General features: G+C 32.0%; 1 protein-coding gene across 1 annotated transcript; it reads right to left on the reverse strand.

Annotated features, from left to right (window-relative positions):
• Positions 1 to 671: 671 nt before the first annotated feature.
• Positions 672 to 26937, reverse strand: LOC129221520 (dnaJ homolog subfamily B member 11-like). Its single transcript, XM_054856012.1, is given in 11 exon segments — positions 672 to 885; positions 980 to 1091; positions 1093 to 1140; positions 2284 to 2395; positions 5654 to 5711; positions 5816 to 5898; positions 10856 to 10998; positions 12086 to 12215; positions 21605 to 21702; positions 24939 to 25095; positions 26856 to 26937. Coding segments are annotated over 11 exon segments (1086 nt in total). The 5' UTR covers positions 26936 to 26937; the 3' UTR covers positions 672 to 820.
• Positions 26938 to 27241: the final 304 nt, after the last annotated feature.

Here is a 27241-nt window from a genome sequence, read left to right on the forward strand (position 1 = left end):
TTGAATACCTGGTTTGTGCATCTAACTAAAACATAAATTAAAATCATAGCGTCTTCAGGATTTCTTCAAACAACTTTTCTAGCTGAGAAAAAAAAAATATATTTAAGAAAGGGATTTATTTGCACTTGAAATTGAGCTATCAATGGGATTGGATTTTTGACATGAAAATTCATCAATGTGTACACGTGTACATTATCAGTGCACGAATGGAAAAAGTCCTTGCTTCATAGTTTGCAAATAAAAGAGCAGCACTCTAACTAAAACTAGATCTTTGCTCAACAAAAATGTCTTTTTCAATGTTCAAGTTTTAACAAAGGTATGACATTATACAACATAGGATTATTAATGGTAATATTGTTAATTTTAAGTATAAATTGATGGTAGGTTTTATGCATATGGTTTTTGTGTTGTATGGGGGCCCTGGAGAATTGTACATTTTAATGTTAACCCAAAATCCTTGTTTAACAAAATTAGTTTAATAAAAATTTGTTCAATTCAGCCTATTCTGTAGATATGTATAAAAAAAGAGAGAAATTAAAAACACTCAGCACTAAAAAAAAAAAAGGTTAGATGATATTTTAAATGTAAAGTAATTTGCACATTCAATTAAAAATGATCACAAGTCAAGCTCGGATAAAAAATTGAATGCAAAATTAATGAGACAGCTCATATAAAATGATTGTACTTTATGTAGAAATGACAAGGAATAATAAATAACTGTACAGAACTAGAAAGACGTGCCACATTCAATTTACAGATAAAAATTAATTAAATATTTCAACCTAAATTGTCCATAATTACAATTTATAAATCTAAATCATCAATATCCTCTGAGACCGTTGTATATTTTTGTCTTTGATTCTTCATTAAGTATTTCCTTGATTTCTGAAAGAAAAATTATTAAAATTAACAGAGTAAAAATAATATCTCCCACTTAATAAATATTTTAACAGATCTATTAAGAAAAAAATTTGCTTACTTTCTCTGTTTTCAACAGACAATTCTCCTTTCGGAAAGTCCACATCAAATGTGATATATAATGTTCCTTTCAAATTATTATTTTCATAATTTGGCATGCCTTCATTTTTTTTTCCTTATTCGAGCACCGGGAAATGTAATTTTTTCTCTTGAAATCTCTACCTATATAAAACAATGAAAAGATTTTTAAAAAAAGCAAATAAAAACAAATAACCAGAAAAAATATGTAAAGAAAAACTAAAAATTGCATCAAGCAAGGAAAGCAAAATATCGCCAGAAAAATTTCCAGTCAATATTTTCTATTGATGTAAATCTAAAAAAAAAAAAAAATCAATCAATGCTTTCATAAGGGATAAAATTCATAGAGTTCTAATTTAAGTTATTAAACTTTATTTATTAAAGACACAACATCAATTTGTAATTAATTAACTTTTATAAATATAACTAATCTTGAAATTTGTTCTAAAAACTTGTAAAAACAAAATATTTTTTAAGTATTACTTCAACAAAAGCTTTCAGAATGTGATGTTAAAATAATTTTAATGTAAACACATATGATTTAAATCAAATTTAATATAGAGGGCATAGTAGTACATTATGAATACAAAAGTAGGGGAAAATAAATGGTTAGGAGAAGAATATTGCATAAAACTTAGAAGAAAAAAGTTTTTTTTTTTTTTACTGAATTCGAATTTTTGGACAAGAATCAGATTTAAAAGGAAATAAGTTTAACTATATGTACAGCTGATACCTGAAAATCAGACAATCACACATTTTTATGCACTTACTTACATATAAAAGTATACATTCACTCTTCAGTCATATATCACAGTATTTATTTTAGGATTTGCTTTTAAACCATCAATTTTCTCACTTGATAAATATTTTTTAAATTATATTTTGTTTTATTCCTTTGTAAGTACATGCTTTAAATTTTGAAGCTTCCTTTATTCTGTTTTGTATAAATATGGGCAGTATTAGCAGTAGACCTCATTTGCCAGTACTTTAATTTATATCAATTATTTATGGTAGTGCCTAAAAGCATAGCTGCCAATGTTGAAAGATGAAAATTAAGGAGACTTTGTATAAGTAAATTTAGTAAAAAAAGTTATTTTTAAAACCTACTTCTTACACTATTGGGCATATAAATGAAATGATTTGCAGCAATTGCAAGCATTTTCTGTCACATTAAAAAATAAAAATAAAATATGAGCTTTAACAACTCTTGCTTATTTCTTATATTTATACAGTATAACCTCCAGTATTGTCTTGTATATAAAATAATGATTCAAAACTTCAACATACCTTATGGCCATCAAGGTGTGTAATCTCTGTGGTAAAGCCACATAAGGCATCAGTAAGTGATATAGTTATATTTGTATACAAATCATCGCCCCTTCTTTCGAAAATTGTATGGCTGGAATAAAAATAAAATGAAAAAAGTTTTTTTAAACAGCAGATATTATTCACACACATATCAACAATCATTATGAAAGTGAAAATGCACGGTAGTATGTTTCTAGTTTATTTCAAACCAGTAAAGAACCTAACAGCAATTAACAAAAAAATTTATGATTGTAATTGTCAGAGTTAGATAATGTAGATGCATGCACACATGCCATGCGCAGATACATCGCCGCAGAGTTTGCACGCCGTCTGATAATCGTAAAAGTCACTCTCTACTTCTAATTCGTTTTAAATTGCTATTATTTATTTAGATTGTAAAAATGATTACCAGATAGTATATACACCTGCGTGTTCGGTGGATGTATTCACTGCTTGTACGGACACATTGGCAGCGGGCATACGCATCTCGCGATAATTGTTCAAATTCTTACTGCTTACTTCTAATTCGTTTTAAACTGATATTATTTAATTAATTTGTAAAAGTTATAAATGGATTGTATATACGTAAGCGCGTAATGTGGGGATCATTTGCTGTGGGCACGCACATGTAGCGATATCATTAAAGTTCTCCTTCTTTACTTCTAATTTGTTTAAAATTAATATTGCTAATGTAAAACGTAGTAATCATAGCTGGATAATATAGACGGATGCAGATACATTCGCTGCTGTAAGAAAATATTTGGTTCTGTGTGGATACATTCATTGCAGACATGCCCATCTAGCCATAATTGCGAGTAATGTTCTAGTTTCACACCTTAGTCCTTTTTTCCTTCTGTTGAAAAAATAACTAATTTTGTTAAACATAATTGGTATGAAAATTAGTTCCTTGTAACCTCAAAGTATTTGCTTCATAACGTTGTTTTAGCCAACGAACTTTTAGAAAATGTATTTATTTCTTATGATTAAAATTTTTTTTTTTAAAGCCAAACCCCCGCCCTTTCCCTGCTTTTTTTTCATGTGATAGACAATTATTAGCTTGCAGATACTTTTGAGTTGCGTGCGCAGATACTTGATATTTTTATCTGACTCTGGTAATTGTTACACAATACCTCAAAAAACAAAAGCAACTATAAACAATTATTGGTTTTTCATACATTAATGCTAACGAACAAAAATATGTTCATGCTAACAATATTTACTGGAATGGTTTTTGTAATGAAAAATAATGAATGTTCAATTTATTTGACTGAAAGTTTACTAACAGCAAACAAACAGTTACAAGAGACATTTACAATAAATAAATCAAATCTTAGCAACTCCTAGACATCTGTAGACAAATTCCTGAATAACTCATAGGTGAAATAGATATTTTGTCTTGCCAAGACAAATTCATTTCTAGTGCATATTTTAAGGAAAAACTTTTTAAATCCAACCTTCAACCCAATACTTTAAAAGTGCTCCCCCCCCCCCCCCAAAATCTAATGTAAATGTTTTTTTATCTTTGTAGAAAGTAGACCAATTCCTATTCCTGTGATGTGATTACACAATCTCCTAGCAAATAAACTTATTGGTGTACAACACTTTATAATTAGGGGTAAAATGACTAATCAACTTCAATTTGGGTTTACTTTCTATTCTAATTGAGATTCTTTATAAAGCTGAAACATTAATTGATGCTTTTTAGCAATTACATAAAAATAAACTATATAGCAAAAGCGATAAAAAAATATGTAAAGTAAAAATGTTATTTTTTGTACAAGTGACTTACACTTTTTAAACAACATAATCAGACACATCTAGCCAAAACAAGACAAATTACAGAAGGTCCTAAGTAGAAGGATAAATTTAATGAAAATTAACATAAATCAATGTATGGTACATGTACTGCCTTAGCACAGGCTTAGGGGCGGTAACTTACTGCTAAATATATCATGCATGTATTAGCTACAATAAAATAGGTTCAAATCCAACCTCCCCCTAATAAATATTAAAATGCTGATTTTTCTTCAGAAATTTTCAACTTATCTCCATTACCCCCCCCCCCACACACACAAACTAATTTAGAATAAAATGGAAAAAATGTATCAAAGTCAACATTTAAACCATGGTTTGCTATTATGCAATTATGATGTACCACTTGGGAAACGTGATTAAAATTTTCATGACTAATTTAATGCAAGAATCTTTTACATACATACAGTAGAGAACCAATTATCCGGGAAGTTCGGAACCATCGATATCCCGGATATCTGAATTTCCCGGTTTTCTGAATCGCTAAAAATCTCTGTTGGCCGATTGTTTATAAAACTTAAATTACTATAATAAATAGTAATACATATTAAAATAAGAAGAAAACAGTTTAGAAATGCTTATAAATACTATCGAAATATTAAAAACTACTAGTGAAAGAATAATTTAAACACAAGAAAACTTCAAGTTATTCATAAGACCGGAGACCCTCACATTCAATCTGGAAAAAAAAAAAAAAAAAAAACACTTTTCGATGTTTTAAAATGAAAAAAAAAAAATGAAGGGAAGGGCTAGAAACAAGTTTTTGAACGGAAATGTGCGAATTTCCTCCTATTCTGTATGAAAAAAATTTGTTTTCATGAACGCGTCTTGTTTCTAAATTTTTTATAAAGATTTTCTGTTTGTGATTATACGGCGGTTACTGATAACTATTGCTTTTTGCAATATCAATGGGAATTAGATTGCAGTATTATTACAGTCATGCGTTTAACGATTTCTAGATTCCACCATTAACTATCCGGAAAATTCGCGAATCTGGTTTTCGGCATTTCCCGCAATTTCGCTACATTACTGATGTTCTAAACGGCTTTAACTTTAAAGGCCATTCAACAAAATATTGCATTAGAATTCGACAATATTCATTTCTTTAGTTTTCAGTTAGAATAAAACACGAAAGCTTCCGACTTAAGAGTGTACTTCTTAATTCAAGAAAATATTTCGGAAATTTTGCGTGAGTAATATGGTATTTTTTAAGAAACAGTTCATCTTCTTTTAGGTATTTCAAAAAAAAAAAAAACTTACGCCGAAAATGCGTATTTTTTAAAAATGGTGGGAAAATCTGCAAACAGTTGCCGGTTTTCTGGTTTTTTGGTTCCTGGATAAAAGGTTCTGCACTGTACTACCAGTATAGCATACATACTGACTGTTAGGGGGAAAAATATAGTAGTCTAGAAAATATTTTAAATAGGAACTTAAAATTTTCAATCACTCAACATTATTTCATTGGTCTACTCCAACATTAGCACATGCAATTGAAGGATTAACTTTCTTTTGTATAAAAGCATAAGTTATGACCTACGGTAAAGTTTGTATTCTTAATCTTAAGTCACCAGGTTCACCATCAATATGAGGCTCCCCTGAAAAAAGAAGTCATACAAATTAAAACTAGTTTTTAAATGATAAAATTATTTAGTTAGAAGCTATTTTAGAAAGTAAAACAAAACTTGGTATCAAAGGTTACCTTCTGCAATAAATTTTTGTTCTTGTCCATCTTTCATGCCAGGCTCAATTTCAATTTCAAGAAGCTTTTCCTCATCTACAAATCTAGAAAATATGTAAGAAAACAGTAATCTTTAATTCTCATTAACAGATTTTAAAATAGCAAACATGCATGTTGAGAGCACAAATAAAGTGCAGTAGATACATATATAATTTAACTAGCAAAAATACCCGGCGTTGCCTGGGTCAGAAATAAATGTAAGAAACAATCGCTACTTCCTTTCGTTTTCTGTTTTAACTGAAAGAACTCAAAACATATCACTTTGACGTGATTAAAAATCGAGCTTCTTCCTTACCCATTAAAGTAAAATAGGAATAGGTATAAAGAACGAACAAATATTCATTTAGAAACGAAAGCACGAATTTAAGCATATAAAAATTTGAAGAATTTCCAAAATATGAACTAACAAAAACAAAGATCACTGAAAAAACCGTGCGCTTTATTTAATTAAATAGTATACACTCAAAAGAAAAAAAGCTCTCTACTTTGTTTCTTTAAGGATGCAAAAAGTAGTTTCCAAACGTTTAAACGACTTTAAACTCATGTCTGCTCCGGAGAAGCCTTGATTCAAAAATTTCATTATGATTACTTTTATTATTGCTGTTGTTAGGCAACGAATTTTTGTAACAATGAGTTTTATGTTCGCAACTTCAAAGCTCGAATACGCTATCTTGCAGTGATTACCAATACTAAAGAAAAAGGTAAAACATTCCATTCCACGAGTTTTCTTTAGGGTAAATTTCCGGCTTCAAGCAGTTTGTGGTGTAATGTAATTTCAGAAGAATAAAAAAGAAAGCTTCGCACAAATACGATGAAAAAGTACCGTTATTCACTAAACGTCAAAGCAAGTTATAAGCTATGGCATTTGTTTGTTTCACCTTTTTTCATCCGCCATTAGACAGTGGCTGCTGCACCCCCTATAATTTATTGGAGTTGCGAATTTAATTATTTAATGGGGAAATGATATAAAATTTACTGTTTTCCACCATAACTTTTTGCAACTAAGTTTTTAAGAAATAAATTACAGCCTAAGTTGCTCCCTCATAATGTATTTATCTATGGTGAAAAAATGGTTAAAATCCGTCCAGTAGTTTTGAAGTTTACCCCGGACATCCGGACAGAGATTAGTCCTTTATGTATAAAGATGAGGATGCAATTCCTAAGAAAGCAATGTCATTCTTGCTCCAGAGAGGCCTTGATTCAAAATTTACATTATGATTACTTTTAATATTGCTGTCGTTAGGCAACAAATTTTCGAAACAATGGGTTTAATCTTTAATCATTTGATGTGGAAATTACATGACATTTACTGTTTTCGATCACGACGTTCTTAAACTAAGTTTTTTATTGATAAGTTATAGCCTAAGTTGTTCCCCGATTATGTAGCTATCTATGGTGAAAAAATGGTTAAAATCCCTCCAGTAGTTTTGAAGTTTACCCCGGACATCCGGACAGAGATCAGCCTTTTATGTATGAAGATGAGGATGCAATTCCTAAGAAAGCAATGTCATGCTTGCTCCAGAGAGGCCTTGATTCAAAATTTACATTATGATTACTTTTAATATTGCTGTTGTTAGGCAACGTATTTTCGAAACAATGTGTTTAATCTGTGATAATTTTGATGTGGAAATTACATAACATTTACTGTTTTCGATCACGACGTTCTTAAACTAAGTTTTTTAGCAATAAATTATAGCCTAAGTTGTTCCCCGATCATGTAGCTATCTATGGTGAAAAAATGGTTAAAATCCCTCCAGTAGTTTTGAAGTTTACCCCGGACATCCGGACAGAGATTAGCCCTTTATGTATAAAGATTACATTAATATTTGATGTTTAACATACATTTTTGTAGGCATGGTTTATCAATTCTTTAGTGTACAATAGTCAACACAATCACCAAAAAAAAGAAAAACAATACAATTCCTTGACATTTTGCTGAAAGAAGTATGCATTTTCTGATCTTTGGCAAAGCAAACAAAACCCAGAAGCATATATCACTGCCTCAGAACAGCAATAAAACAATTGCTCATACTCTACTGTTGCCCCGAGGTGACTATATACTGTGCAGCTCTGATTAGTTAAGCTGTGACCTTGACTATGTTTACCTGTTTTAGGGGAGTTTAGCGAAAAATAAACATGTTATTGGCTCGGATTTTAGTTGGAATATTTTTGAAGAACTACTTAGAAAGTTTCTCTACTCAATTTAGCGCCAATTGCCCCTCCCTATTTTTTGAAACAGAGGTAAACATTGTCAGCGTTTGAGCTCAATTTGTCAGAGCTTCACAATATTACAGTGGCTAAAGTGTACCGACAATAACATCCTCATATACATAATATCCAAAATGACTGATCAAGTAATTCTCTGTCCAAACAAACCAACAATGAAACCCGTGGGCTGTAGCATGCATGGCGGCATTATTTCATTGTTGAAGCACCAAAAATTCAGTAATTTATTTATAATTTGATAATATTTTTCGGCAATGTTTGACATGCAGGGAAATACTTTACTTTGTCAAGGCTGAGCTATATCCGGTAACCAGACTTTTATTGCTAAGACTCATTTCAGGAGAGTGAAGAAATGAAAAAGTGGTCAACAATAAATGCTATCTACTGGAGTTTAGGGTTTATCTACTGGAGTTAGGGTTAGAATTTCAACTATCAAATTATCACCAAACAGGCAATTGCTCTGTTCAAATGTAGAAGCAATTTTCATCGGTCATACCTTGATGGGTGATTTTCTAGTGATTGAAATACTTACTACTTAGCAAACAAAAGAAGCCTTCGTTATCACATAGTTTCCATCTAGTCTACCTAGTGATGTGGATCGGGTAAATACCCAGCGGGTAGGTAAATATTTTTTGGGTATTTACCCAAGGCCTGGGTAAATACCCAAAAACTGGGTATTTAATAAAAAATGCAAAAACGCGAATGAGAATTTTTTTTTTTAAATCTAAATATGAAATAATTGGTAAAACTGATATATACATATGTATTACACAGTTTATAATATTTTTTTTATTGGAAGACTTGATGAAATCATGAAAGAAACATATCGTGAACCAAAGAACCTTTCTTTTCAATGTCATAATTGGAGAAGTATAAGCAATTCATTATGAACTTCAGGATTTCAAAATCACAATCTAGGTTAGTCATATCCAAAATGAAAAAAAAAAAGGAAGCATGAGGGATGTTTGGAAGAATAAACTGAGAAGTTATTAAGAAACTATGGTGTTATTTATTTTATTGATATTTAAGTGATAGCATGGAAAATATAGAAACAGTTTTCACATTAATAAACAAAAAAAAAAAAAAAGCAAAATTTTCTTTTCTGTTGCCTTGCTCATTTGCATTTGCTCCCCTGTAGGGTGGGAAGGTAAATATTTTTTTGGGTATTTATCCAAAGGCAGGGTAAATCCCCTAGTAATTGCGCATTTTGCAAAAAAATTTTAGGTAGTATTAAAAGGTGACTATTATCTTTTTTAAACATAAACCCTAAAATAAAAGATTAAAAATCTTAAATGAATTTTAAATGTTTATGTATATTATGTGTGTGTGTGTGTATATATATATGTGTGTGTGATACAGAATACATATGAACAATTGAACTAAGTTTGGAGGAAATTTCTGCATAAGATATAGGTAAATAAATTGTAATAATAAATTGAGCGACATTTCGTTACATTTTGATGTCATGCGGGGACATATTACTGGGTTATAAAAGACTAGGACCTTAAAAAATTGATGTTTGCTTTTTTTTGTAACCAGTTAAGCTTTTTTCTTTTTGTAGAATGGCTTTTTATATCTGAAATTTGGCTATCAACATTGATTAGGCATATCCAACACATTTAATGTGAATATCATATTAGATTGCTAAGCTGTTTCACACAATAATTCTTTAAATATGTGATCAAAATACAATTTTTGGGCAAAAATTTATTGTTTTGTATATGGTTGGTTGTATATATACATAATGGAATACATACAGAAAAGTATTTTAGATGAATATAAATTTTTTAAATAAATACCCGGGTATTTACCCATTTTGGGTATTTACCCGGGTATATACCCTGGGTATTTACCCCTAAAAATAAATACCCGGGTATTTTACATCACTAAGTCTACCTCATCTTGATTCTAGGTAAGTGTGACGTGTGAGTAACTTTTGCTTTATTAGACAGTGAGGCAGCAAAACTGGTTGATTATCTTTGTTTGCAACCTAAAACCTGTTACTGCTGCTAAAGTACAAAAATGAGTAAAAAACGCCCATTTAATTTAAAAACACATTTTAGGAATAGGACACTTTTGTTCTCCTCTTTATTTATTATGAACTAGCTGCAGCGCCTGTCTTAGCACGGTGTACCTTGAAAATAAAAGTTATGTCAAGTGGCACAAGTTCAACAACCAGGCTTCAATTAGAGGAAAAAAAGTACTGTAAAATTTCCCAACAAAATAATCATTCTTAAAGAAAGAAAACAGCAAATCAAAAATTCCCGAATAGATTAAACGCAACCCTCTATAAATACAACTAAAATCCTTGATTATCTTCTGCTGGCAGTACAAAAAAAAAAAAAAAAAAAAAAGAAAGAAAGAAGAGAAATCGCCAAATAATAATCAAAAAGGGAAACTTTTACCTCAAAACAAAAACAAAATTTTATTTAGTCACAGTCGAGGAAAAAAAAGTGGCAACCTTCTGAATGTTTATGTTCAGGCTAATTTAACGATAATTTTCCAACATGAAAATGCTGTTCCATTAGGCTTAGAAATGCTTATAACTGTTCTTATGGTGATTTTACAGCCTTGGCTTTTTTTGAAATTAGAAGAATGTAAATGTACTCCAGGGGTATTTTTCGCGGGCTTTCGAATGGCGCTAAAATTGACTGATCAGATAATTATTTCGGGTAGAAAAAGCCATTTAATGCCATTTTCGGGCCCAAAAACTAAAATTTGAGCGGTTTGGTACTTTTTTGGAGTTTGAAAAATGTTTAAATTAACAAAACTTACTTGACATTTGGACATTCATCACAGACAGTTTGTTGAGTCATTTGAAATCGACCTGGACCCAACTGTCGAGTAACCATTTCTTGCCGACAATTGCATTGCCTTGTACCTTTAGCAGGCTTAATTACAGGTTTATTTCGAACAACCTACCAAAAGGACAATGGTATGTAAGCTATTAAAACTATAAAAAAATACATATGTGGTTTCAAATTTGTTTAAAAATAGATTGTTTGTGCAGAAATTAGAAAAATGTCTGTACTATATATCAAGACAAGAATACATTTCAGTAATAAATAATACAAAATTAAACTAAATTCATTCAACTGCCTTCTGATAGAAGGCTGGCCCATAAAGTCTGCCATTGAAATATTACCATACTGGGAGGAGCTGAAGCGGTAATCACTCAATCCATTGCAATAATTCCTCATGAACTGTATATACCTCACAAATTAAACAGGAAGAAAATAATCGACATAAGTAACAGGAAACAGCAGCATTTGTGGCAGCAATTGGGGCTTATAAGTGGGTGGGGGGATGGCAAAAGAAGAAGACAGCTAAAGTTATGGGACATTTAGTGGCAGCAAAAAAGGAAAAAAGAAAGAGAGAGGGGGGGGGGAGAAGTACAACATTTTGTTGGAGCTCATTGAGAGCAGATAAGTGCAAATTGATGTAAATCAAACAACTCACCTTTTTCTTAAGATTTTGATGAATTATGTACACAATAACCTTCCCTGAAGAAACACTTAAACATGAATTAGACTTTATTAATTAGACATTATTTAGCCAAAGGTATTTTGAGATGTCACAAACAGTTGGTAATAATTTCATCAAACAAGTATGGCTTGTTTAATAAAAACAATTGATTTACTAATATCTAAACAATGAATACACAAACTAAAAATTACTTCTTGTGCTAAATAATGTTTTGTTAACCGATATACGAAGTAAAACAAATAATTATGTTCTGAAAATTTGGACACTTCTGCTTTTTTTAAATAGTTTTTGGTTTTGGTTCCTAAATTGGAAAATAAAATAATTAAATTTTACAAATTCCGGAATCCACTGAGCAGCACTACCAGCTCACACATCAATAAAATTATATTCTTCAGCTTTTAAGATAGAAAATCCACTAAAAACTTCTGTGAGTTTAGTGAATCAAACTTGGTACCAACAGGGTTTATGCAAACAAATAGCATTATGACTGTTTTTAGTTTCAATACAACTAAGAAGTACCTCAACAAAATTTCCAGAATAAAGCTCTTCCAGAGTGACCCACAAGTCCATGATTATATCACCTCCTCTTGGAATTTCTCGAGATCCAGATTTACTTCCGCCAGTGAAAAAACCAAAATCACCGAAAAAACTATAAGAAAAAATTTCTTATTTTAAAACTTGTTTCAAAGTAATTATTACATTTTTTAGAAATACAGTAAACACTCAATAATCTGCGGAATAGGGTGACACGGTAACCGCGGATAAGCAAAAACCGCAAATAATCCGAAAAAATAGGTAAAAAACGATACTTAGTGTATACAATGGCTAAAAAATATTAATAACACTTGCACATACATTTACATTATAACTAAAAACATTGCTACATTGCATTGCTAACATTGAGCATAAAAAAATATATGTAAAATCTAAAAGCAAACAATAACACAATCATAAGTTTGAAAACAAAATGTAAAAAGATCCGCAGATAATCGGGAATTTACTGTAATTAAACATTTCAGAAAATTTATCAAAGTCTAGTTCACACCAATTCTTAAGAAATAAATTATAATACGAGGTTTACCCTCAAATTATTTAAAAAGCCAAAATCACTACTTCCTCATTAAATTAAAATGATCAAACGAAGACTTGAGATATATGAAAAGTATTAGCTATATATGTGTATGGCAATACCGTGCTAAGAATTTATAGGAAGTCCTTCGAGTTAAAAAAATGTCTCCTCCCTAAGTTAAAAAAGAATCTTTGTTCGACTAAAATGCACACAACTTGTAACCTAAGATTCAAGCATATTCTGTGTAGTATGTATTATATTCTTAAGATACTAAAGACGGCTGTGCCTCAAAGCCCATATCTCTTATCCCCAAGAAAAGAGAATTACATAAAAAGATACATGACAGAACAGAACAGAAATGTATCCTTTGTAGAAACAAAGAACTTAATGAAAATATGCAATTCATTTGGGGCACAATGAACTACGCTCACCCATTACAAAAATTTCCATTTCAGAAAAGATAACGGTTCCCACCTACAAAGCCTACTTGTTAGTTATATAGCTATTCAAAAAAAGCAAAACAGCCGGATTAGAGTGGTCCTTATTTTCGAAGTTGCAGATATTTTACGCGACGCCCCATCAATTTGTTCCATTGTACAAATAAATGATCCTTGCAAAATTTGAAGTCAATCCATGAATATTAACACGTGCCCCTAGGGTCCCCTTCTTTGAGTTTCGAAGAAAAAATTGCGGATTTTCTTATTTTTATGTAAAAATATTCTAACATTTTATATTTAAAGTAATTTTGAACCTCAATAGGTGCTGCTACTTCCCCGACCGACCATTCTCCCACTTTCATTCTGTAAAATTTAACATGTTACAGAGAATAAAATTTACACCAATGGCCTTGGGTCAAGCGTATCGCTCTTCTGCGCTTGTTCCAACCAAACGGCAGGGGAACGTTTCTTCCCATCAAAATGGACACAAGGGATTCTATAGGCCTTTAATGAGTTGCCTAGGCCATTAATGAACGATCTTTGCAATGAAAAATTGCCTTTTCCAGGTTTTGGGGGTGTTGATTTTCAAAATTCCCTGTGTATGTAATAGGTGTGTCAAATAGAGTCACAAGGTTTCAATGCTATAAATATAAGTACTTGCAATTATATTTTAATATGCTGTTCTTTAGTTACAAACATACCTAAATGCTTATGCTATTTTTAAAAGATAAATTTCGAAAAATCCTCGATTACTCCTAACATAAAAATACACAGTACTTTCCATAGCTAAAATATAAATTAAAAAAAAATATCCAGGTCGGAACAATGTAGAAATCTATATTTTAAATTAATTTTTTTCTATTTCAGTACATAGTCCTTTATTATCAAATTCTTGCGATTCACAAGATTTAGAAACCGAAATGGGTATCTATCCTAACCTGTTGTACTTTTGTTTTCTACAGCTGATCTAGCACAATGCAAAAAAGCTTGACAACTATTGATATCTTCTCGCCTTTCATCACTGTTTGACAAATGCCATATTGGGGATAAAGATGTTGTTCATTTATTTACAGCCTATGTAGATGCAGTAAATTGAAATCCAAATGACCTAGTGATCAATCGTACATTCCTTAAGAGAGCAAAAGAAAATCTTCGAGAGGTAAAATTAAATTTCATGAATTTAAGTTTAGATTTTGTAGTTATTCACTCGGATACAAAACTACATCCAGATGTAACTGGAAAAAGAACGCCGACAGGATTACCGCAATAGCTTCAGGTCCTAATATTGAACAGCTTCTCGGAATTCCTTAGATATTTCTTAAGTTGTATATGATATCTTATATGATAGCTCTTGATTGCTAACTGTTCTAGCTGTAGTGTTTGATACAACTACTTGCAATACCAACTGTATAAATTGTGCATGCAACTTTTTAGAGCAAAAACTGAATGGTGATATATTACATTTGGATTGCCATAATCATGCACTTGAAATCGTACTGCAGAGCGTGTCTTGAAAGAAGTTCTTTCCTTTCTTAGTCCTAGATCAGATGTTCAATTATTTAAGAGCTTCAAAATTTTGTGGAAAGATATCCATCATTTAGAGCTTATAACATTTCAATCAATAACAAATACCACTTAAATTCGAAAAGACGAAGTTGATGACATATTATTATTCGTAAAAAGCGGAATTGAGAAAGATTACAGAGAATTCTCATCACTTGTAATAATATTTCCTGGTGAATTTCCTCCTACAGGAATATGTTTTCGGCAACCTGGAGCTTATCCCTGAGCCACATGGGTGGCAAAAGGAATTTTTGTTTGAAAATTTTTATATTTAGCAAACAATTTAAATTGACCTTACATGAAAAGAAAGCCCTTCAATGCTAATTTACAAAGCTGTTTTACAATTAAATGTTGTATGAAGATATGGTTTTTTGCAGCAACCCAATCGAAGCTCCTTTGAATAATATAATATGTCTGAAAAACTAGCAGCGTACAAAATGACGACAAACATGCAGCAAAAGCAGTGATTAGAAAATTCATAAATCACTTATGGTATTTAGGGGACAAACTAGTAGCTTTGTCCATATTGGATGAAGGAATTAACTTTGAAGATAGGAAACGACTAGTCCAAAAAATTCTTGTGATAAGAAAGATGTGTCTGATGACTGTTTAACAAATTTCAGATAACAATAGATGATTTGGAATACTTTCTTAGTAAAGATCTTCCTCTTTATAGAATCAATTACGAGTCAATAAAACTGTTTGATAAGTTACAAATACTAGAAGATTTTTTCTTATTTGACCCTGATTCACGGCAAAATGAAGGAAGCTATTTAAAGAGAATAGATTTCGTTAAAATACTGAAACCTGTGAATGATACAGCTGAAAGAGGAGCACAATTAATCGAAGAATTTCACAACTAATTTACCAAATATGAGTCACAAAGCAATTTATTTTACAGACCGCCCAAGACTATCGGAAAAAATGCACACTATCGAGATACATTGAGAAAAGCTTACGATTAAGGAAAGTTTTTAAAGCTTTATTTCATTCTTATTCAACGTAAAATCTTTAGATGATATAAAGTAATTAAAAAGATTAATTTTAGTGCTACCTCACTGTAAAAATATTTTGTTAACCCAGGAGAAATGATGTACGGGGTCTGAAGTAAAAACTCGAAGATTTGTGGGAAAATTATCAAAAGTGTTAAAGTTCAACGGCCTAGGGGCACGTGTTATTATTGACCGATCGAGTTCAAATTTTGCACATGTTACTTTTTATTATAGTGTCACAAAACTAAGGGGCGTCACTTGTTGAATTCCGAAAATTTTTTTTTCCCATATAAATAAGGACCACCTTAAGCCGTATGTTTAGCCTGAAAAGTATTTTTCAAATTTATGGTCTGCAAACATGAACGAATACATTACAATCAGAAGCTCAGCTATTAAATTGAGTTTAGCCAAGTATGATTTAATCTTGTCCCGAATTTCAAGGCAGTAGGTGCGATCAGTAATGTAGCAAAATGATTTCCTCACTCTATGGTGTTACATGATCAAACAAACAGACATCTTCCTAATTTATAGATGACTAAAAGGGCTTCTTATTGTCCTTTGGACACATGTTTACTTCAATTCTCATTTAACAATAGGTTAAAACAAATATAAGTTGTTGGTCAGCAGACGTGATTGTTTTTAATTAACTCTCATGAAACGCTGAGAATTTTTGGGTTAAGGCGTATAAAAAAGCACTCTTATGGAGAAAAGATATGTCATGTAAAATTTTCAATTGACTACTTTCCGAGTTTTGAGGTTTCAAACATAGAGACCTTGAATTTTTATATTTAAAATGTAAATGCAATTGTTGCTGTCATCTACACGATTACGTGTTTTATCATAGTAAGAAAAATTTGCAAGAAAAGTTTTGAAAACAGAAAGCGAAATGTTGGAAAGAGTTGCTCGTCATGCCGCAGAACAACAAAATTCAAAACTATCAACAGGAATGAAAAACAATGGATAGATTAAATTTTTAGCTAGACAATGCTTATTTCTTTCAATCATGTATCCATGAAAGAAAAAGGTGAATTTTTTCAAATAAATTCATCGATTACTGCTCAAGTTTTGCAGTATCAGACATACGAACACTGCATCAAACTTTCAAAAAGATCAAATTTTAACATAGAGACATTACTGACATTTTTTCTGATGTACAAATTAGAACCTCAGTGTCAGCACATTATAACTTCAAAGCAAACAGAAAAATAATGATTCATCCAGTAAGCTAGCTAAAATGAAACAGAAAATTAGAAACTGAATTTTTATTTTGTTTATTCTCACATATTTCATATACTTATTTGAAAGAATAATGTCAAAAAATATTCATAAAATGTGTACCAATTCATACAACTTATATCAACATTTAATATATTTTAAGAAATAATTTAATCAGGGATGGAAACAGCACAAAGTCAAAAAAGAGAAAAAATTGGGAGACTTGAAATTTAAATATAATGGCCTCTAAAAGTTAAGGTACAACATGTTTTTTGAAGCTCACCATTAAAAAAATGGCAGTATCAATAAAATGCATATTTTGCATGAATGATAATAACGAACCTTAAAACCATTTATGAAAAAAAAGGTTGCTACTACTTTTGTTTTATAGAAAAGAGCATATTTTTACGAGTGAGAAAAAAATATGCAAATATCAAGCTATCGTACTTTTGTGTGTAAGTCATGTTAATTTTCAACTGTTGTTGGCAGTTTCGGTGACAATAGTCAATAGAGTTTAGAAAATGTCTCAGAGACATCGTTTACCCCGATTCGTTAAGGTGGGGACAGTTCGATGGATGAAAATAGGATTGTCGCAGGCTGATGCAGCTAGACGTCTCAATGTGTCTCATAGTGATGTTCAGCGAATTGAGGATGGATACCAATCTGAAGATTCTGTGTCCAGAAAATCTGTTCTAGGCCGACCACAAGCTATAACACCTGCAGAAGACCGTTTTCTAGTTCTTTCGGCCCGAAAGAGAAGAACCATTACCATGCCACAACTCGTTGCAGACCGCTTTGTAGCATCAGGAAGAAGAATCTCTGCTACTACGGTGCGAAATTGTCTTCACAATGCAGGTCTCTATGCAAGATGACCAGTTGTATGTGCTCCCCTCGATGAACCACAGAGTAGGATTAGCTTATGTTGGGCAAGAGAACATGTTTTCTAGACATAGCAGCAATGGGCTTCTGTGCTCATCACAGACGAGTCCAAATTTACATTTAGGGCTTCTACTGATCTGGAGAGAACAGTGCAATAGATACCATCAATCCAACACTGTTGAAAGACCACAGTTAAAGCGGTGGTGGAATTATGGTCAGGGCCGGATTTAGGGGAGGGCAGGTGGGCCTACTGCCCCGAGGCCTCCACAACAAAGGGGCCCCCACAATAACATTTTTACAAAATATCCTTACTTTCAGGGGTCGAAAATATCGGATATATACATATATATTAAAATATTCGGATAAATATCAAAGTATCGGATATTTTTGAAAATATGATGATCTTTTCAAACCCTGGTTAGGGGCCTCCACTCCTTCGTTGCCCCGGGGCCTCCACACTTCCAAATCCGGCCCTGATTTTGGTTTGGGCAGGGATCTCGCTCGGTGGTCACACTGACCTGCATGTGTTCCAAAGAGAAACTCTGACTGGTCTGAGATATCAAAATGAGATCCTTGATCCATATTTCCGCTCATTAGACTAAGAGCTGGCTACACAAAAAAGTACTCATAAGGTACATTGAAAATTTCTGTATGGAATGAAAGTACATACATAGCCAAGCATTTATCGCTTGGTCTGCAAGGGCGGGTAAGGGACCGGGCGGGTTGACAGGGGATCAGAGATCCCCAATTTTCAGCAAGAAAACTGCAGTTTTTCTGAAGGTAAAGCTTCAAATCTTTAAAATATCTGCAGACTTCTTCAATCATACGAATTTCCTTTCTTCTTTCTACCTTAGAAAGAACATGTGAGTAAGCAAAAATCCTGATGGGAAGAATGCGATCGCGATCGATCGCTTGAAAATGCTCGGCGGCCGGGAAATGAAAAAGATACAAAAAGCGGAAAATCGCAGATCCGCGGAAGATTTTCATCTTTGCAGGGTTCGTACGGGTCATGGAAATCCTGGAAAGTCATGGAAAAAAAATAACAAAATTTCAGATCTGGAAAAGTCATGGAAAATTGAAATTTTCATTGAAAGTCATGGAAATTTATTTCAAGTCATGGAAAAATTTCCTGGACAAAGAGGAAGGAACAGTAGCTAAAGGAACATTAGAAATTTTGAGTGATTTAACAGTATAGCACAAAAAAGCTATTAAAAGTGGAAAATTGAACAATCCAAAAATCAAATCTGAATTTTGAAATCTCATTGCATCTACTTCTGTCGCAGCCCCTTGCCATTTTTTGCGATGTGATTTTCCTGCCTGGACATCACTTATTTTGAATTTTCTGTTATTTTCAACACTTCTTATGTTTCATATTCTGTAGTAGCAAAATTTCATGTTTTTAGTTTTGCCACGCCCACTCAAAAAAAAAAAAAAAAAAGCAGTTCAATTGTATGCAAGTTCGATTCTATCACTCGTAAGGACTTTATTGTATTTATTAGAGTTTAACTTAATTTGTTAAATGTTTTAGAAAATAAAGATCTTACGTCAGGTGATAGAATACAGAAAAAGAGGAATTCTATTGTTCTATAAACCAGTAGTGCTCAATGTACGGAACGCAAAACTAATCCATGCGACCCACTGCTATGTTCAATGTCGGGAATTAAACGTGTTCCTGAATTTCTGAACCTATTAATTTATATAGATTTGAAAGTATGCAAATTTGAAAACAAAACAAATATACTGTTGAATCAGAAGATTGATTCATTACTGAATGGTTTTTTCAAAAAAGATCTGGTTTAGAAACATAAAGAACTAAACTATGTGGCTTTACTTCAAAGAACCAAAATACTGTCAAGTTATGTGGATGATTAAAGGCACTGTTGATACCAAAAGGTAACTTTTGAAGGAAATTTATTGAAACTTAGTGATGACTCAATCAACCTTGTCCCATTCAATATCATTCTGTCTGTTTAAAAAAAAATATCAGACATTTTAGCATCATCATATTCGCTTCACTGCATTTTTGATTTACTTAAATTTATATGATGAAGACAAATAAGAATAGTTTAGTTTTTTAAGTGTGCACTTATATTTTTTAAATTACGAGTAAGTGCTTCAATGAGGCTGTGGCATTCATATAGATGTTTTGCTAATGCTCATTTCCAAATATTGCCAAGTTTGAGATTAAATAGTGCTATTCTTTTCGTGTAACAAGGTCATGAAAATTTTCATTGAAGTCATGAAAAAGTCTTGGAAAAGTCATGGAATTTTTTCATCCAAATAGAGTATGAACCCTGTCTTTGTTTAATAAAAGAAAGAAAAAAAAAAGAAAATTAATTTGAATTCTGAAATTTTGAATTCAAGTTATGTTTTTCGCAATCACGAACTGAGACAGGACCCTACGCATTGGAGTTATTGTTTCTAGAAACGGCTCCTGTCCCCCCCCCCCCCCCAAGCCTGCCTCTCCTCCTGGGCAGTTACGTGTGCATAATAGTTGTTTGTGTGCATATACCAGTGTGTATGCATGCAGGCATGTGTGAGTGTGTGTGTGAATGTGCGCGTGTGTAGGACATGGACGCCTCCGACCAGAGAAGCGGACAGCTCAAAACCAGAGCAGCCGCGCCGCGCCGCCAGCACAGGACGGTGGGGCTGCAGAGGCTTCTGGTTCAAATTGAAAAAGGCACGGACACAAAAAACGGTCGAATGAGAACAATAAGCAATCGTGATTGCTCAAAAAAAGCAACCATGTGGAGAACAACTTAAGATTTGCATCAGTTCAGATGAGGATGACAGGCAGCCTGGCATTTGCCCAGCAGATAGAAATATACTCAACATATTTTAAATTACCATTGAAAACAATTTACATTGATTTTCCATGCAGTCTGCTGGTTTCCCTTTAATTCGACTGAATTTGTAACGAGAACTATTGCATTATGTTGTGATTCACGATATTTCAAAAATAGTATACTAATATTTTAACTAGAGGTCAATCCAGATTTGTATCTTTTCATTACTTTTATGAAAAAGAAAATATTTTTTGAAAATTCCTCCTTTTTTTTGAGAAAAAAAGGAGCATTTTCTAACAATGATAAACCAGTCTGGCCAAAACGCCTACCTGAGAAATGAGGCTTTTCTACAGAATTTACGACTTGGATAACTGAGGATTTTTATTTTTTTAACAAATATTTTTATTTTAAATGACTTTGTGGAGCTTAAAAATTATGACAGAGCCACTTTTACAACAGAAATTTTGTGAAAGAACTGAACTTAAGGCAAAGAATTTCGTTAAAAGGTCTATTGCAACAAGAATTTTGTTAAAGGGCAACAAAATGAATCAAATTTATATCTGGATTGAGACCTGTTAATATTTTTCCAGATATACAGCTCCAATTCCCAACCCCCCCAAAAACAACTGTAGTAAAATAGGTATAGTAAATAGACTGCATTAAATTATAAGGAGAGCAATCTTTCAAAGAAATGATTTCTTTGAACAATTAGATTTCTTCAAAAGGTTTTAGAGATTTCATATCTCTAAAGGTGACCATTGTGAAAGTGGCAGAATTGTTAAGTGAAGCAAAAACAGAAAAAAAAAAAAAATGGCAGACATCAATTATGGAAACAAACCTAAAACATAAAACACCACACCATGTTGAGTTAAAGAGCAGTTAGAAGTACATTTGATACTAGGAAAGTTTAAAAAAATAAATAAAAATACTCAAAAAACTACTTCATCAAACAATTATCAATAGAATGATTAAATTAGTACTAAATAATTACAAAATGCTTTTTAAGGTAATACAGCAAAAGTATTCATTTGTAAAGCAAAAATGAAAGAATTTAAAATTTCTCATTGTCCTCATGTTTAAAATAATATATTTCCAACCTGGCAAATGGGTCACTTCCGCCACCAAATGCATCATTTTTCAGTCCTTCTTCACCATATTGGTCATATGTTTTTCTTTTCTCTTCATCTGATAAAACCTAGAGAGAATGTATATAAAATGAATGAGATACGAAAAAAAAGTATATATACGCAATTGAACCATGCCACTAAAACAAATTTCAATAGATATCTTACAAGCTATAAAACTAAATATGAATTAATGATAGAAGGGAAGTAACACATCATTGATTGAATGGTAATTGTGATCACTGCAACTAATATTTTTCAATAGCTTATGAAAATTGTTTGGCTTACTCATGGGTAGAGAGCTTATATTGGTGGAAACTTTGCGGCAGTGGAAATAAACAGAAAAATTGTTTTTAGTGAACAAAAAATTTATTTAAAAAACAGTGTATGGAACTTGTTTACTTAAAAATATAATTAATCTAATTTTTTTCTTTCTTATAACAGAGGTATACATGAAACATTTACCATTAAAACAATTTTCTATTCTAAAACAACTTTTCTGTGCCAAACTGATTGTAGTTAAATTTAAAAATGAATGTAAAAGCTCAGGTAATAAGCAGTAGGGTGGGTCGATTTTGACTTTTTTTTGAAATCGAAAACGCCTGTGGTGGGAAAAGTGGTGTATTGGCATTAAATGCTTGCATAAAAAATTTTGTGGAAATCAAAATATATTTAGATCCCCCGCCAGCCCCGTAAAATTTGGCCAAATATGTAAAAATTGACATTTTTTGATTTTTTTAAAAAAAAACTTGTGTATAATATTTTCAATCGCCTGTGGTGGGAAAAGTTGTGTATTGACATCTAATGCTCATATAAATTTTTTTTTTGGTAATCAAAATATATTTAGATCCCTCACCAGTCCCTTGAAATTTCCCAAATATGGAAAAATTGACATTTATTTGTTATTTTTTAAATTTCTCACGTTTGATTTTTTTTAATCACCCGTAGTGAAAATGATTGCCTAGTAAGATTCTTCACTCATAAGTAATAATAATAATAATATTCAAGCTCCGCTCAACCAGTAAAATTTGGAATATTTTCATAATTTTTTAAATCTTGGTGTTTTAAAGCAAAAATTTTATCCAACACTTTTTTTTTAAAAAGTTAAGCATATTTTATACTTTATTTTTCTATAATAACACTATAGAATTCTTTAGAATTTAAACATAGGTATAAAAGATTAAAGTACCAGAAGTCCGTCGTTGCAGTTTTACAGCAGCTCTTAGCTCATTTTCCAGAAGTATTAGTGGAAAATGACTAAGAATTCACCTCAGAGTTTTTTGTAATAAAGAAGTTTTACACCTTATACATTGCTTTGTTCTCAAATTTTGGCATTAATTTTCGGGAAGCCAATGTTGTATGTATAAAGTCATCATGGCGTGTTGCTCCACTAACAGATAAAGATGCTTCTGTCACCAACCTAACTGCTCTTTCTACCGCTTGTGTATGAGATGGTAAATTCCACAACTCACTTTCAATAACGTCACCCGTTTCAGCTACTCTCTCAAGTTTCGCATTGGGTATATGTTTGGTGAGTGGAGGATCTGTATAAGGACACAATTTTGCCAATTTATCAATTCTGTATAGTCTTTTGCTTGAAAATTTAGAGGTAGAATGACAAAATCACGAACAGTTTCATTAGTAAGAGTTCAGGCCTTCAGGATTGTTCCGTAGCCTAACTTCCTTACTGAGGATCGTGTGTCATTGATCATGGCTATCAGCAGGTTTTCTGGATGACCAAAAAAATCATTTCTTTGTGTAACAGGGTCAACTACTGATTTCAGATCATCGCTAAGATATCTTGAGTAGTGGATAACTTCCCAAAGATGCTGTGCACCGGCTATGCATGAAGGCTCAGTTTTAATCAAAAAGCAAACTTTTGCATACACTTTTATAATGTATTCTACATTAGTCCCTATTTCCAGCGATGACTCTTTTGTGCCAACACACAAACGAAGTACTCTGTTTGCTGTTGTAAGTCACCTAGCATGAGATAGCTTTCCTGGTGATTTATTTCGTGGACAGTGATGTTGAACAATTTCTGAACATATTGCTTGACATATTTGATACAAGTATTTTTGGTAAGTCCGTCTGTATCAACAGTAGGCAAATCAAAAGCGATTTTTTTAAAGTTGACAATTGGAAGCTGCTCACATGTGCCAAGAAGATTCCCTATAGGACCATTATATGTAAAAGGACCTGTAGTGCTTCCATCAAGATGCCGTAACAGATATCGTAAAGGTAGCTCATTGGCATGCAATTCACATATGAGCCACTGCAACGGCCTTTTTAAATGCAGCTCAAACAATCTTGTTACACCACCTTTCACACCAGTATTGACTGCTGTTCCATCTGATCCTACTGCAATTAAATCCACAGTAGATACTTGGGTTGTTTTTAAATAGTCTATTATACTTGATAACACTTCATTCGCTGTACCAATTCTTCTGCTCTGAGTTTTTCGTTGCGATTTCTATTTGGTTTCATATATGCTTGGCTAAGTGCCAAGAACAGGCCGATTCGTCAGACTGGGGGTGGGTGATTTAAATAGTTTCATTATATCACAGAGAAGAAGAAAAATAAACATTTGGAGGAATCACACCATCTGTCCAATTTAACAGTTAAAACTAAGCAAAAGGAGCAAAGAAAAAAGGCAAAACGCGCAATTTCAGATTCTCGGCAGGGATGGTATATGTAATATGAAATGACAGTTATTTTGTTCACAAACAAAAGGTCTTACTATTTACTATTTACACCACAGGTGATTAAAAAAAATACATAAGAAATGAAAAAAAAAGTTTTGAAAAAAGTCAATTTTTTCATATTTACCGAAACTTCAGGGACCTGGCAGAAGATATAAATATATTTTAATTACCAAAAATTTTTTTAAATGAACATTAGATGTCAATACACAACTTTTCCCACCACAGGCGATTAAAAATATTATACATAAGATTTTTTTAAAAAAATTTAAAAAATGTCAATTTTTACATATTTGGCCAAACTTTAAGGGGCTGGCGGGGGATCTAAATATATTTTGATTTCCAAAAAAAATTTTATGCGAGCATTTGATGCCAATACACAACTTTTCCCACCACAGGCATTTTCGATTTCAAAAAAAAGTCAAAATCGACCCACCCTAATAAGCAGCCCTTAAGTCTGGGCTAAAGCAGAACTATGCAATACAATCGACAGTCTGGTTTGACAACCAGATGCTGAGGCACAATTATCAATTTTATTCATTTTTTCCTAAGTTTTAAGTTTTTCCCCATTTTACTAAAAACATGTTTCATCTTAAATGACAAACCTCATAAGCTGCACCAAGATCTTGGAACTTTTCGGCTGCATTAGGGTTATCTGGATTTTTATCAGGATGAAACTCTTTTGCTAGTTTTCTGTACGCTTTTTTGATCTGATTGAGGGTTGCAGATCGAGGGACACCCAATATGGAATAAAAATCACGCCTGAAAGGTAAAAATATAAATACATGCCTACTTAAAATACATTTACATGATTTCTTTTAGTGGAACTATGATTTAAGACAAATTTTTATATACATTTGATTCAAATAAAAAGGATAAATGTTTCATAAATGAATAAGTAAAAATAATTTTAAAATACAATCAATTTTATTAAAAAAAATTCCCTTGCAATTATTATATTATTTTTTTCATTTTAAATACTAACATATAAGATTTCTGTATGAAAAAGATTTCTTAAAATTAAGTAAGTGCACAGTTGATTCATTTATAGTGGCATTTAGATTGTTTATTTTGATACTTAGAGACTTAACATCATCTTATTGTCCGGATTCAAATTCTTGTTTATAGCACTGGATAAAGATTTAAAACCTTTTATGAAGGCTTTGAACTTGGAGAATCTTCCACAGAAATTTCCTGAAATTAAAGTTCTAAAAACAAAGTTTCAGAAGATGTTGAATGATGGAGAGGGGGTCAGGGACAGAATTAGAAAATAAGGAATTTTAGAAAATAAGGTCCTAAATACGTAATTGTAGGCTACTTTTGATGAAGTTAGACAATCAGACATGTACAATAAAACTTTTTTTTTTAAATTCACATAATAAGGATTATAAGATCAAATTCAAATTATTTGTTAAAGATTATTACTTATATCTAAAACAAACAATTTCCTGTCATTCGAAGGCAAAAATCAGTGGACTCACACTACAATGAAATTTAACTGAGGTAAAATGGATATTATGCAAGTTTTTCCACAAGTAACTATATTAGAGCTGACGTGAGCTCCTCACCTGCAACACGAGACTCTTGGGAAGCAAAACTTAGGTTGGTTTCATTGCTAGCAGCTAAATATTGGCTTTGAGAATGCACTTTCATCTCTAAACAGCAACAAGTTGTCTGAGGTAAGAGCTGTCAGAAGATGTTGTTGCTCGTATCAGCTGCACAGCACCAATCATTGACATCTTTCTTTTACTGAACAGTGCTATTATATTGCTGCATTTTTTATTACTGCACATACTTACTGTAGGCACTCTATATCTTTCTCATTCATTGATAATTGATGTTGTATATCATGACAGTATTTCATAGTGAACAGCACAATATTTAAAAGAAAGTGCAGTATCAGTTTTTCATGTGAGAAACGGTGTAAAATTGTGCTTTTCGGCCTTTAATTACCCATGTCTCTTCCATGAAAATTTTCTAGCTACGCCACTGACTTAAGTAATTGTGCATGTTTATCAAAATTTTGATGATACATATATTTTTTTTCACAACAAAAAAGTTGACTTAAGTGGGAGGTTTGAAAAGCATCCCTAACGTGAGTGAAGAGTACACTTCATTTTCAGAAATTTGAGGAAAAAAAATTAGTAAAATTTCGTTCAATATCTGAAGTTTAATTGTTCGCAAAATATACTCTTAATCTATGAATTTGTAAAAGAGTTTATATCTGTATTTTGTTATCTGATTGATATCAATCATGTCAACAATATATACTGCATAAACATTTTATTGCATTAAACATAAACAGCATTGGATTCCCCATTTTTCAAAAAATAATGAACCGCTTCGTTGTTTACTTTCTACGGCTCATCTCACAACTGTATGAAGCATTAAAAAATACATATATTGGTGTAGAAAAGCGGTATCAGAGCAATGGTAATGACAGTATTGCTGGCAAAGTTATGCATTAAAATCTATAATACTTTCAGAGTTGAGGCAATAACTTCATCAAAAAACTTACTCACCCTCCAAAAACGTGAGAAATAAATATTAATAAATTTAGTAACGTAAAAATATTTAAAGATAGCCCTCCGAGTAACTCCATACCGAGTTGATAAACATGCTGTGAATTGCTTACTATTCGGTTATGATTACGTATGGGATATAAACACACGTCATCGTAGGATTGATTAAACGTGGAGGAGTACGGAACTGAGTGAAGAAACCGAAAGCACTTTTGTGTAATTTAATTGAGTTTATACTTAGTTTCAAGTAGCTCTGAGCTTAAAATTTTCGATTTCCTTTTTGCTGTGTTCTGGAAATTGTTTGAGAAAGAATAAATGAAAGCCAAATAACAATCAAAAAATAAATGTAGGCGTGGCTTAATGTAATCATATGCAGAATGTCATAC

Source organism: Uloborus diversus, chromosome 4 (genome assembly GCF_026930045.1).
Source record: "Uloborus diversus isolate 005 chromosome 4, Udiv.v.3.1, whole genome shotgun sequence".
NCBI lineage: Eukaryota > Metazoa > Arthropoda > Arachnida > Araneae > Uloboridae > Uloborus > Uloborus diversus.